General features: G+C 35.9%; 1 protein-coding gene across 2 annotated transcripts in view; it reads left to right on the top strand.

The window, feature by feature from the left end:
* The window catches only part of KDM7A (lysine demethylase 7A), a 70514-nt gene that overhangs the window by 15455 nt on the left and 41202 nt on the right, over positions 1-13857 (top strand). For both annotated transcript variants that reach the window (XM_074901997.1, XM_074901996.1), the window contains exon 2: positions 11364-11449. In XM_074901997.1, coding sequence (XP_074758098.1) covers positions 11364-11449 — 86 coding nt within the window. The remainder of the gene's footprint in view (positions 1-11363; positions 11450-13857) is intronic.

Below are 13857 nucleotides of genomic sequence, written 5' to 3'. Positions count from 1 at the left end.
ATATCTAATATTAAAGAGACGCTTGTTACATAAGAATATTATAATAGGTTTTTTTGTGAGACTTGGTGTAGGTAATTCTGGAATTCAGAAACTGCTGTGAGTAAGCATGTGAGAACCATTAGTGAGTTTTTTTCTCTTCAGTCTCTAAAAAATAACCCCTAAACATTATCTTGTTTCCCTAAAAGCTGGCATAAAGTGATACTTCTTTTATTAAGAGCACTTTGGAATGGTTATCGTGTTTCTTTCAAACTAGGAGGTAAAAATCTACCTGAAAATTTGTCGTTCTGATCTTTTCCTGCTTTATGGAAAGCTGTGTTTGATGTGGTTTAGAAATGCAGCTTTCAAACTGTTTGGCTTAATTGTTTTTCTGATCTGTTAGAGTTACTGATGTATTTCAGTGAATTACTGGAAAGAATGTTTTGTAGGCAAATAACATATTGGTAGTGGCGTGAAGCCATACATCTGCCTGGTACTTGCCTCAGCTACTCTTGCAGCTGGAGCAAGGAAGTCTCAAGGAACTGATAAAAATGAACACTTCATCAAAGAAGGATTGGGATACCTAAAGGTAGTCAGACGAAGACCATCTTTAATGCTGTGCTGTCTAAAACACCTTGGTTCACTTACAGCGTCCTAGTGCCAGTGTATGCATCTCTTGGATTTAGGAAGGTCTTTTTTGATGTTGTGCAGGGTATATGATTAAATTCTAGGAGGTTTTCCAGATGCAGGGCGGGGTGTTCCCTTCAATCTAATTGGTAAGCTATTGGCAGTTTTTGTTAGATCAGTGTAGTTCTGAGTATTAGTGAATAATAAAGGGTGAAGTTGAACGCTAGGCCTGACTGGGTCTACTGACTTGTGTTGCCAGAAGGGGCAGTCCTACTTCTTGTATCCCTCTCTCCAGGTTACATAGTCCCACTCCCTCATGGATTGGCTCTGATAGGTGTCTGGCTGTGCTGTAAAATAACTTGGTAAACAGGCAAAAAACTGGCCAGGTTAGTTTCTGTCAGATAAGCAAGTGAAAACAGATTGCCTTCTAACCAGACAAGTACCAGAGCCATTGCAGGGAAGAGGAATAGGAGTGCTTGCTTGGGAGAGAATGAGTAACCTGCCTCTTCCAGTGGCTGCAAGCTGTTAGGTCAACATGAGCTGTATCATGTCAGTGCTTCCTAAGATTTGTCTTGTCATTTTGAGTCGAACCTCAGTTTCTCTTCATAGGGTGTTTGTGACTCAGTTAATTTATCTCTTCTTTCCTCCCCTTCCAATGCCCTCTCAGAAACAAGTAACTAGTATGTCTATTCTGTGTACAAAAGGCCCTTGCTACCTAATAGGAAACTGAACTGGAACCAAAATTCGTGTTGATTGTGGTCGGAGTACTTGGGACACCAGTAATTCTTAAAACCACATCATATGCAATGTTTCATTAAGACGGCTAGAGACAGTGGTAATTAACAGGAGTCTGTGTGCAAGCTGGCACTGAGAAAGATTAAGAAATAAACTAAGAATGTAAAAGTTGAGGGAAGCAAATGTGCGTAGGCAATACATAACAAAAAAAGCTTATTTAAATTCCATTTTTTTATATCTTCATTCAGGAAGAGGGGTGGCCTTCATTTGTATTACAGTTGTCACAGTTTTATTCCTGAATGAGTGAAGGTTTAATTAAGTTGTATACTGCCTTCCCTTTTCCACCCTCTTGTTATAACTGTGGTAGAGCTTAGCCTATTTCTTCCTATTTTTCTGCTGCGGAAATAATGGTAGTAATTTTGGGTAGCAGTTTGTTCTTGGGTAGAATACAACCACACACAGGCACTCAGTTAAGATGTCTCTTTCAAGATAGCTATGGCAGCTGGTTTAAATGGGTTGAAGATTTTGTGGTTTGGTTTTGTTGGGGTTTTTTTTGTTTTGTTTTTCTTTTCATAGAATTCAGACAGTGTTGGTTCTGCCTTTAAAACCTCTGTGGTTTGGACATATTGTTTTAAAATACTTCTTTTTGCTTGGTTGTAAGCTATGGATTCTTTCTTTTTTTCCTTTTCTCATTTGTAAGCACAATTATAACAGAATAACCCTGACTGGGAATTGAAATAAGGCAAATTATGTAAATAAGATGCAGTTACGTGTCAGGGGCTTTTACTAGGTTCTGGAATATCTTAGAGGGGAAGAGGTGAACTTTTGTTGGCTTGGTCTTGAGGAGATAAAAATACATCACTGAAAAGCTTTCTTAAAGACTTAGAAAACCTTTGTCATCAGTGTGTAGGGAGACAGTTAATTTCTGTCTTCTTTCTTCTCCTTCCAGTGCCCTTTCTCTTCGAACCAAATAACTAAATACTTGTGTTCTTCTGTGTATGTATGGCTCATGCTACCTAATAGGAAAACAAAGCTGTTACAGACTTTGCATTGTAACGAGAACTAAAATTCATGTTGGCTGTGGTCAGATAAATTGGGACTCTGGTATTCCTAGAATTACTTGAAATCCGATGTTAATTCTTTTTCCTGAATCAGTTGTAGAAAGGACAGGATAGCTCTCATTTATTTCAACATGCTTCTAGCAGTTGCAGCTCTGCTAAGACACAGTGCCTGAAGTAAGATTGGGCTATTGTTTCCCCTTTCCTTTGGTGTGTCAGTCTGGGCACACTGGGAAAATGAGTGGAGAAGGATGGGAGTCTGAACTGCTATAGAGAGTCTTTCTAAATTCCTGAGCAGAGTTCTTCATATGTGAAAGATTACACTGATTCCTGGCTTTAAAGTGCTAAAAAAATTTTCTTCGGGTCAGATTGATGTACGTTTTTTTTTCTTTCTTGCCTATAAATCTTATGTCTTGATTCAGTTGCTGGTATCATCCTGGTTCATCTCATCAGTTTCACACTGAAATAAGGCCTTCAACTATCACTGCTGCCTTTAAAATGCCTTCTCTGCTCTCACTGACATGCTCTTTAGTTTTGAGGTCTGCTGTAGTTTTCTTAAATGTTATTTTTCTGATCTTCTTGAGGCAGTTTATTTTGCTGCCTCAAGATCTAGACTCCTTCAGATGTTCATTTCTGTAAAACAATTATCTTACAAGGACAGGGACAAAAATTAATTGTAAATACTCTTTTAAAGCAGCTTGATGCAATTAGTCTGGTTGGGAAGAATTAAGTAGGAATCTCAGCTAGCATAGGGAAGTGGGAGTAATTGAGTATGTGCTTAATAGATGATACTAAACGGAAGGAACACGTCAGAAATACTTTGGTGATGTTAACTTGGCCTTGTCAGGAAATCATCATTAGGAAAAGTACTTCTCGTAAAACTGCTACATGTAATCCATTATGGTTGATGCTGTAATGGATTATGCTGGACTCTGTGTCTCTTCCTAGCAGTCTTACCTTGTAGTGACAAAAGGTTATTTGACTTCAGTGTGTATTTTTGTATATAAAGCTCTTCATATTTCCTGAGCATGTACTTCTTTTGATTGCAGTTTGAACAGTCATTTTACTTTTTTGCTTAAATTCGTAATAGTTGCATGAAATAATTGTATAGAAAATTAGCTTTGCACGTAGTCTTTTCATAGACGTAGATGATTAGAAGTAAGATCATGCTGATTATACCAAATAGTCAGCTGTCAAAATATTTTGTAAATGTAATGGCCCATTTGCTCTTAATTTCATTGTAGCAATTTCAATAAAAAGAACGATAACTATACTTTAAATCCAGATCTTGTAAAAAAGCATGTGTTTAGTTTCAAAAACGTATCAACTCATTTTCAGACTGGACTGGAATTACAGAATGGAAGAATCCGTGTCCAAATAATGTATGTCAGTGTTGTTTCCCTGGGATTTTAGGTACCATGGTGATTACATTGAATACATGGCCACATCTCTAAATGTAGGTAGAAGGTTTTGTTGTATCTGTAACTGAACCTGTATCATTATGTAACTCAATAGCTTTGTTCCATTGATCATAATTTTCCTCTTAGATTTCTATTTTTGAGAATGTGTTCTGTGGAGTTGAGCTTTCTTTGACAAGATGTCACGTACTGATTTTATTTATTTCACTGCCTCTGCTTTGCGGCAGTGAAAAGCACTGTTACTTGAGAGAGAAATTACGTGTACTGATTTTCTTTCTCAATGGAAAAATATGCATGAGTATTGCCATTAAAGGTGTTTTCTGCAAGGACAGCACTAGTATAGCTATCAAACTTTAAATTTTATTTGTGGAGGTCCAGGAAGTCTGAGCCTTTGGAAATTAAAATAGGTCATCTGCCTGTCTGCGTGTTTATTACAGTGCCTAATTTCAGAGAAATATTACATAATTTAGAAGCAATAGGATTCAATTACATTAGGGAAATCTAAACTTATGTAATAAACATTTACGTTTTTAGTGTGCGATGTGATGGTTAATCTAAAGTAGACTCAGATCTCTTAGGACTTTGGAAGTGTCAGAAGAGATGCCTCTGAGCAATCAGAAGTCAGAGTTGTATTATGGCATGCAGCGTTGTTATTCTTGGGATTCTTATGTGTGTTGTAGGATGATGCAATATTGAATAAGTTAGTGTACTTTGAGAGTTAGCCTTACATGTAATTTTTCTATCCTTAAGAACTTGCTTGGTGGAATCTGTGCGAGTGAATATCTACTAAAACTAAAAGGCTTGTGTGTTTTGTTGGTTTTTTTGTTTGTTTGTTTGTTGTTTTTTTTTTTTTTTTTTCCTGGAGAAAATTGGTAGCTTTGAGAGAGGGGACTGTTTGCTACAGATAAACATTATTTTGTTTTGTTTCTCTATTTATTTTTTTTTTAAAGTGTATTTATGCATGCCATTTGAGTTGTGTTTATACCAGTCATTGCTTTTTACAAGGTATTTTGTTTTGGAAAGTGAATATGGCAAAAAAAAAAAAAAAGCTCAAATATTTTTGTTGGGTATTCTGTAATTTATTTTAAGGCAGTATGGTTCTATATCTAGTGTATAGAAGCTTGTTACTACTTTATTTGTTTGCCAAAGTAAATCCTTGTAAGCGTAAAATTACTAGTATTATGATTCCAGAATTGTTACCATGCTTAGTCACAATAAGACTAAGAAAGAGAAGAGATAGCTGGTGGTTCCTTGCACTTTCCCTTGTTGCTTTGGTTTTTTTTGTTCAGTTTTATTCCTTTGGTATAACTGCATGCATTTTGAAGAGAGGGGGGAAAAAAAATCTAGCTGGCATTTGAGGTTCAGATTTTTAAAGCTCACAGCATTTATTCTAAGTTTCAGACTCTCCGTCAGATAAACTTCATTTTTTAGCTGCTTCTCCACTATGGGATGGTATGTAGTCTGTCAACAGTATTGTCACACTATGACTTTGTCTTTTTATTCCTAATTAAGTATTTTAATATTGTTCCTGAATGAGTGGCAGATGTGACTGTTTGGTTGTGGCAGTGACATCTTTAGTACTTCCATTGTTTTAACCTGTAAATATTGCCTACTTGGCATCCTTTTCCCACTTGGAAAGAACAGGCTTGAATTAAATGACTAACCAGAATTCCTTAGAATTTGCCAGATTTACTTCCTAGCCCAAGCTTTTCTTTGCATTCTCTGGATGGAGTAGGAGAAGCTGTTCTTTGCATAACTTACAAGCTTGGTAGTTAATTTGACAATAAATGCAGTAGTATTTTGGGCTTTGTTACACTCAGGACTGGAAGTAGCAACTGCAGGCCTTGTTACAGGTAAACTGAAAAGTTTGATATAATACTTGCTTATTACTTACAGAGTTATTTGCTCAGTATATTAGTAGAAATATCTCTCATCTCTGATGATTTGGAATTCAGTAATAAGGCCTAAAAAGGCAAATGTCAGTTTCTATCTCATATTGTGTGTATTGTTGGCATAAGATTGCTAAACCAGCATCTCTTTCCTGTTGTTTAGCAATCCTTTTTGGAAAGACAAAATAGTGTAGAGATGAAATAAGACATGATATTTGAAAATATTCTGTTGAAAATAACATTAAGTTATATATTTAGTAAATAACTGCATATAACTGTAACATGTACCATTTTATTTATTTTTATAGGAATCTTAGGTTTCTGAAGCTTATGTGAAAAAGTGAGTTGTGGTAGGTTGTGGTTTTTATTTTCCTTTGGATTGGCTTGTCATGTGGCTGCCTGATGATTTAGATGTGATGAGAGAAACAATGGAAGTCCATGGTTGGACAGTTGGAGCAAAGAGGGTGGGAACCCTTTTCAGCAGCAACACCTACACACAGTTTAATATTACGTGAAACTGCACCCCGTGGTAGTGCCTTCAGGTTTTGGATATTTAAGCCTGTCCTGTTACTAATGCATCTTTGCTACCTCTAGAATTGAATTATTCCTTTCCTTATCCTTGTTAAGACACAGTAGGGACTCACTATCTATATATCTTCTCAGCTGTTCTGTGGATAACTGGAAATTGAAAAAGGATTGTGACGATCTGCTCTATCTGATAATAGGAAACATGCCTGTAGCCTTAGTATTTGTCTGTAGCCCTGCATTTCTAGTAACTGGGAACATGCTCTAATACCCCTAGTATTCTTCCACTGTTCCAGGATTTTTGTTGATTTTTTTCCTACTGGATGTCAAGACGTGCTTTTTTCTCCTTTTATGGATAAACCCTGCAGTACTCTGAGGCACAGCAAAGAAAGGTTGTGGGTGCCTGATGCAAGGGTGAATTTGAAGAAGAGGATGTACCGAGTTCTTTCAGATATAGGATAGTAGAGAAAGAAAAAGAACTTTACCCATGGTGTTTATTTAGTGACAACGTAGGAGGATCTTGGAAAATGTAATTTTCAGTGATTTTATAGCTTGGAAAAGATGCATAGTATTGTGCCTAATTAAACATGCTAGCATGAGTCCTGAACCTCTATTTTTGCTGCACAACGAGAGCAAAAAATTGCAACTGTTCAGGTCAGACTGTGGAAAACCAGGAGGTCTTTGGGCCTGAACTTTGTGTGTCCCAAGAAAAAAAGTGACTTAAAAAAAACTTTGGCTGAATTTGAGCTGTAAATCAACATCTAATTGTAAAACAATATCTATCTAACAATATCTGTTGAAGCAGTGGATGTTCCTGTGATGGCCTGTCACGTTTCCTTATCTTCTTGGTGAAGCTTATAGGTACAAAGTGTCATGCTGGTGTTGAGAGAAGTGGAAGCTACTGTGGGAAACTTCATAAGAAGTACAATTACACATAGGAAGGAGTTTATTAGATTGTTTTTCACATGCTGCTGAAAGAGGTGAAAAAGGAGCTTATGAAATTGAAGTGATGGGAAAAGGAACAGAGATGCAGTCCAAGAGGATGGTGTCCTGTGTATGACCCAGCTTCTCAACAAATTAACTTGTTTTTTGTATGTTGAGAATGATCCATCTGTTTTCTGCAGTCCTCTTATTACATTATTCAGAATTACTTACATCTTTCACTTCTCAAAATATATATTTTCAGTATGCCTTGTATACAGGAAATCTCAGAAATTTCCTAGTAGGTGTATCTGCTGACAGTTGATAATCTGGCCTGTTAGTCTCTTCAGCTGTGACAATTAAATTGGGAAAATGAACATCCAAACTTTACTCATACCTTGACTTTTTGTAGTGCTACGTGTGCAATCATTCCCTTTTATACTTGGAATTTTATATAATGGTAAAGTATATACACTACTTGTTTTAATAAGATAAAATAGCTTTTCAAGTAGTCATGTTCCTTTAAGGACTCCGAAAATAAGGCTTTGAATTAAGAGTGCTTCGGATTTTTTTTCTTAAACCAGAATTCTTTCAGTCATACCAACAGAGGCATTTAAATAATTTCTAAGATGTTGTGGTTGTGCTTGATAACATCAGAAGTAGGGAAGAGAAAAACCAGACTGGATCTAGATCAAGCAGGTATTAGATTTGGCAGGTGGGGCAGCCTGTGTGGTGACTGACATGAATCCAATACCTGTTCACAACGTTGCTCTGTTGTAGGACAGAAGAGATGCCAGGTGCCTTGGGTGGCTTACTATGTACAACTGTGCAGTCTTCAGGGATAATGCTTCCTGTAAATGTTTTGGACTTTTGCGAACTCCTTGTACAAGGCATTCCAACATAATTGTGAAATAGTTGTTGAATCTGTTATAGTGAGTTATCTGTATTCATCTTATCTCTTAAATTCTAAAATAATAGCAGTGCTGCAATAGAGAACAGCCTCTGCAGGATTTTTTTTTTCCCTATGAAAGAAGACTTATTTTCTCTCTACAGAAAAGCAGAGATCCACTGGTATCTATCAGATATGTCAGATAGTTGTCTTCTGATTCTTTCTGCTTTACACTTGCTCCTTCTACATAGCTACAAATATAATAATCAAATGGAAGGTTGAGGCTAAATCAGAAACATTCACCTTCTAGTGAGATTTAAGACTGAAGAATTTGTTCCTTGAACTTTGAGTAGCAAGGGATGCCTTCAATTGCCAGGGATGGGCTTGTTCTTATATGTGAAAAGGATTAGCACCTCCACGGTTGTTCTGCTACCTCTTGCTGACCTCACCTTGATACTAGACACCTCAGGGAAGTTATGGAAGTCTGACCACTCAGAGGCTCATATCACGGAGTCTATTTTAACTTAAATTTTTCTATGCTGCTACAGCTTCTAGAACCCTTTCAAGTAAAATTGGGCCTGTTCAGGCCTTCAAACTTCATGATCAGAATTAGAAATGTATTTTTGCGTAGTCTCCTACAGTTGTGGCATTTTTTTCTGCTATTATTATATTGTATTTTATTTCTTATTTTGTAATACCGTGAACTTTTCACCATTCCTGAGGATAAGCCTGCAGCCTCCCTGCAGGAGTTGAGCAATTCAGAAACTAGGTAATATATACTAAAGACATGTCAGCCCAAATGGATGGTGAGGTGAAGGGTAATGATATTTCATTCGGAAAGACATCGGTGGATTGGGAGTGTTACTGTGTTTGAGTATGTTAATGCTTTTCAGGGTCTCTGCTACCTCTTGGTGACCTTGCTTTGATGCTTGAGGTCTGAAGTTGCACTTACCTCAGTGATTGATTGCTTACTAGTAGCCAGAATGATTAATGTCAGATTCATCTGTGTATGTTGGAGGAAGGGATTCAGGAAAAGTTGACTTGTAATGGTGCTGTATGTGATTGATATGCTCTGTGGCATCCTTGGCAATGCTTGTTCTTGCAGATGTTGGCACCTCATTTGCCCTTTGCATCAGACAGGTGTCTGCTACTAGATTCACTTCCAGTATCTCCCAGTTAGTGTTTTGCCTTTCCAGTCAGTTCTGAGTTTAAAGCATAAATAGTAGACTGAAAATGTTTGCTTTCTTTTTTGAATGGCTATTCTAGCTATTCTTATACTGTTCCAGTGTTGCCTGCTGTCTCTGTACACACAGCCCCGTGTGCTTCCGTGAAAGGTTATGGAATTAATCAAGTCAGAGAAAATGTTTAGTACTTAACAGAATTTCTGCTTTATTTTCAGGCTATCTGTAACATTCTATAAGAGACAATAAAATTAACATTCTTAACCAGAATATGACAATTGTCAAAGCTTGAATGTGTGTTTACTGTACCTTGATGCAAAGTTCTTCCTGTTAGTCAGCAAGATAATCTGGGATTATGGTGATGAATGTATTGGGTAAATATCAATAAAAAGGAAAGGGAGTAAGTGAAGTTTTCCTATGGAGAACTGTGTTTCACTGAGTAATTGTCCAGACTTGATCAAGATACAGTGTAACATAAATATCTTTAGCTGTTCAAAATTCAGAAGTTTAGCTAAAATAATGGGATGGATTCCTGAGGATGTATAAAACCAGTCTTCTCATTTGGGGCTTTTAGAGTGTACATTTTAAAACAGTTTTCTTATAATACATAGGATTATGAGTCACTCATCTATTCTATAAAAAGAGAGAGAACACAAGCAGAAGGAAATGGGACATGCATTTTTAAAGACTGCTTCTGCCTTCCTTTTTGTTTATATGTCAGCTGAATTTTCATGTAATAACAATTCCTGTAGCTGTGGTCTTAAAACAGATACTAAATATTGCAAGAATTGTGATGAACTGTGGCAGCTGAGTTTGTGTTTAGATTTTAAAATAGTATGTATATTAAAAAGCTATACAGTTTCTAAGTTTCATGTGGTGTGTAGCGAATGGAGAAGTAGAAGAACCAGTTGAATCTGCTTACAGAGAATTCAGAATGGTGTACTTATTGGTAGGTACACGGGAGATGCTCTTCAGTTTCAGATTTGATTTGTTTATTGGTGTGCTTTGGATGCTAGACTGCTTAGTATATTGTTTTGGCAGTGTGTACTGACACTTACTGGAGCATGTCAGCAGTTTTGGCACTAGATTGCTAGGGAAAAGACTTTGTGTAGCTGGATCATTGCAAAGCTTAAGTGTTTGAACTGTCATTACACTTTTGATATGAAACAGATTACCTGAATGGAGTACTGTTCAAATTCTCCTGTTACTAGAATGCATTGAGTATAAATACCTAATTTTGGTGTTCAATTTTGTAGTGTTGCTTCTGTGTTACAAAGTCAGCAATTTTGTGTCAGTGAACTTCTGAGAGAAAGAACTCTGACAGGATTCAGATTCTACCAGCAAGTAGGGATTTTTTTTTTTTCCTTGAGAATTTTGTGCAAAAGCACATCATCTCTAGTTAACCTCTAGTGTTTCAGCTTAGAAGAAAATGTATTAATTTTGACTTTAAAACCGTGTTATTTAGATAAACACAATTGTAGATGCTTTGTCATGACTGTTATAAAGATTTTAAACTTTAATCCCACTTTGTTTTATCTGGGAAAAAATGTGCACAGGGAAAACATTACATCTCTCAAGTGCTCTTTGAAATATTTGTTGCTATTTTAAAACAAAAACACTGGTCGCTTGTGTAACTTAGCTAGTACTAGTGGCATAAAGATTTCAGGAAGGATATGAAAGCATTCTTCATTGATTTGTCTTGGGGAGTGGGAGTCACTTATGTGCTTTTTGCAGGAAAAAAAGAAAAACGTCAGTGATCTTCTATAAATCAGTAGCACATAGATCAGAATTGTTTTGAAATGGTAACTTCTATAAGGAAAATTGCTTGAATGATTTTTTCATAAACTTTCCTATAATTAGGATCAAAGCCTCTTGGGGTGTTGAGGGGTAACGGTATATATTGTGGAATCATTTTAAAAGAAATTTGATTCTTGTTTACTTTTTTTTAAATGGATTTCTCTCTTCAGTGATAAGTTATTACTCAGAATTTATGTGGTAACCCAGTAGTTGAGATAATTTGCTAACTCATTACGATTTTGTAGATTAAGCATGTTCTTGTAGAAATTTAAGATTTAGTTATTTTTTTAGCTTGAAAAATAAATCTTGCATGTATCCTCATTAACATTTAAAAAATATTATTCCAGCTGTGTTGGGGTAGAGGAGCACCATGCTGTTGACATTGATCTATACCATTGTCCCAACTGTGCAATTCTCCATGGACCTTCTCTAAGTAAGTATGGGTTATTCAGACTTTATTTTAAACTTCCAGTCTCTTTTCTCTCCATGTACAATTGAAAAAGACTGTTCCGAAGAACATTCAAGATGAGTTTGATTATTTAGAAGGTACTGGTTCTACATGACTAACTCTGAGATGTTAAAAAAACCCAAACCACAAAACAAACAAAAGATCCTGAAAGGTTCCTTGATATGCAGATGTAGATAAAATATAAGCCACTGCTATAGATTAGAGAAATCAAAGTGCCAGAGCTAGAAGAAAAAAATCTGGAGTTAACAGAGAGTGAGAGATTGAAAATTAAGGAATCATGGTGTGTTGGTTTTGGTTTTTTTTAAAGGAAAATCCAAAAGATAGCTTAAGGTTCCTATATTTTAATCGTCAAAATTCTGATACCTGGGAAGGCAAGTTTGAGAAAATGTAGGCATTAGCAGTTTTATCTTTCTTGATGTTTGTAGGCTATATGCCACAACAGTCCAGTGAAATCTGAGAATATGAACTTCCTATGGGTGTTTGTTTTGTTTTGTTTTTTCCTATTTATATCCTTGAGAGTTATATAGCTCCAAATTTCAGGTTTCCAAATTTTAAACAAGTTTCCACCAAGGTCCTCATGCAGGTTTTTTTGCCAGAAGAGTCTGTGAAACAGAGTAGCAAGAGACACCTCTTCTTTGGTTCTCCTTTCAGTAGATAAATTTGCTGTAGAGATCTGCAGTGGAAAAATAGAACAGTTTTTGTCTTTCTGTAACTACTGAAAGGATACTGCTTTATCCAACTCCCTAGATTTTTGCCTATGACTTCTGTTCTCAAAAGGAAACCATGTAAAAATGAATTTCATCTCTCCAACAATGAATTATGTTTCCATGTTTAGACCTGGAAAATGTTTATATACGTGGTGTATCTTTAACCTCCAAGCACTTAAGTCATGGTCATTTGTGTTTTCTAATGTGGTGGGCTTTTTTGTTGTATTTTGGGGGTGTGGGGTTTGTTGTGTTTTGGTTTTTTTTTTCCTTGAAGATCACATAATGATTTATAGTCAGTAACAACTTAAGATCTAGAATCTTTTCAAAGCTGAATTTACTTTACCATTTAGAAATTAGTTTAAAATCACTGCAGCTTCCTCTTGTGGAGTATGAACAAAGCGATAAAGCGTCACTTATTGATGTAATTAATATATATTGCATGCAGGGTTAGATACTCTTAGGTTAGGGGCAAAAAGGTAAGGTAAATGATGTTTTACATGCTTGTAATTTTTAGTATTCAGGTTGTTATTTTCAGTTAAAAATCTGCTTGTCTCTCCTGTAAATCAGAATACAAATAACAGCCATTTCTTTCCCTACTTTTCTGCGTGTTTTTTTCTGTGGAATGGAGGGACTAGGAGGAGGAGAAGTAGGGGATCATGCTGGACTTCCAAAATAGTAAACTAGTAAATTTGAAACTTCTTTTCTCTTCTTGATTTGAGAGAAGCAGTATGCTTCACTGTGATGCCTGTGGATAACCTTTCTTTTAATGCAGAGCCTGCTAGCTCTAATGCAAACAGTCTCACCTGCAGCAATTTGACAGTAAGATAAGAGCGATTTTTGTGTTGAAAGTCTTTTAAAAAATACAAGAATCTGCAGTAAAGATTATCCTTATTACTTCATATTGCCTCAAGTAAGTAGATCATCTAGATTTAGTAGAAGCTTCAGACGTGTCACTTATCAACCCAAGCAGAGGTGATATATTGAAATATATCTTCACCTGGAATTTTATTAATTGTTCTCATCTAAGCTGTCAGAATGAAATCTATGATAGTTTGTGGTTTGGGCTCCACTTACTTTAGCGTTTAGAGAGACAGATAATATCTCATGACTTCAGGTGTTGCAGCAATGCTTCAGAGTGTTTCAATCATCTGATGTAGGTAAAAAAAGCATTTTTATTTACAGCTTTGCATTCTGAAATCCCTTTGTCTAAAGGAGTTTTGACAGAGACAGAAATTCAGCTGTTTAAGAGGGCAAGTACATCTGTGACTTCAGCAGACACTTGTGTGTATAATCCCATCTAATCAAAAGGTGTAGTGCAAAAAATTTACTAAAATTATGCAAGAAACACATACTTCATACTACCAAATGGACGGTTACTTTCAGTATTCTACACAATTATTTATGTAAAAGTTCCAATAATGAAAAAAAAGCTACTGCATAGTTAGTTGTGAAGATCAAATTAACCGATCAATTTCTTCTTGTATTTCAAACAAGAATAAATCCTCTTGACTTTTAAGAGCAACAACTTTACAAGACCTTTAGTAGGCAGTAGTGTGTATGGCATGCTAAATAATTAATCCTAAAATCCTAAATAATTTTAAAAAGAGCATTTAAAAAAACCATTAATACGCTATGGATTTTATTAGTTTATTTGGTTTAGAGCCA

The sequence above is a fragment of the Athene noctua genome, chromosome 3 (genome assembly GCF_965140245.1).
Source record: "Athene noctua chromosome 3, bAthNoc1.hap1.1, whole genome shotgun sequence".
Classification (NCBI taxonomy): domain Eukaryota; kingdom Metazoa; phylum Chordata; class Aves; order Strigiformes; family Strigidae; genus Athene; species Athene noctua.
Note: the sequence above shows the minus strand (reverse complement) of the source record. Positions and strands in the feature narration are given on the sequence as shown.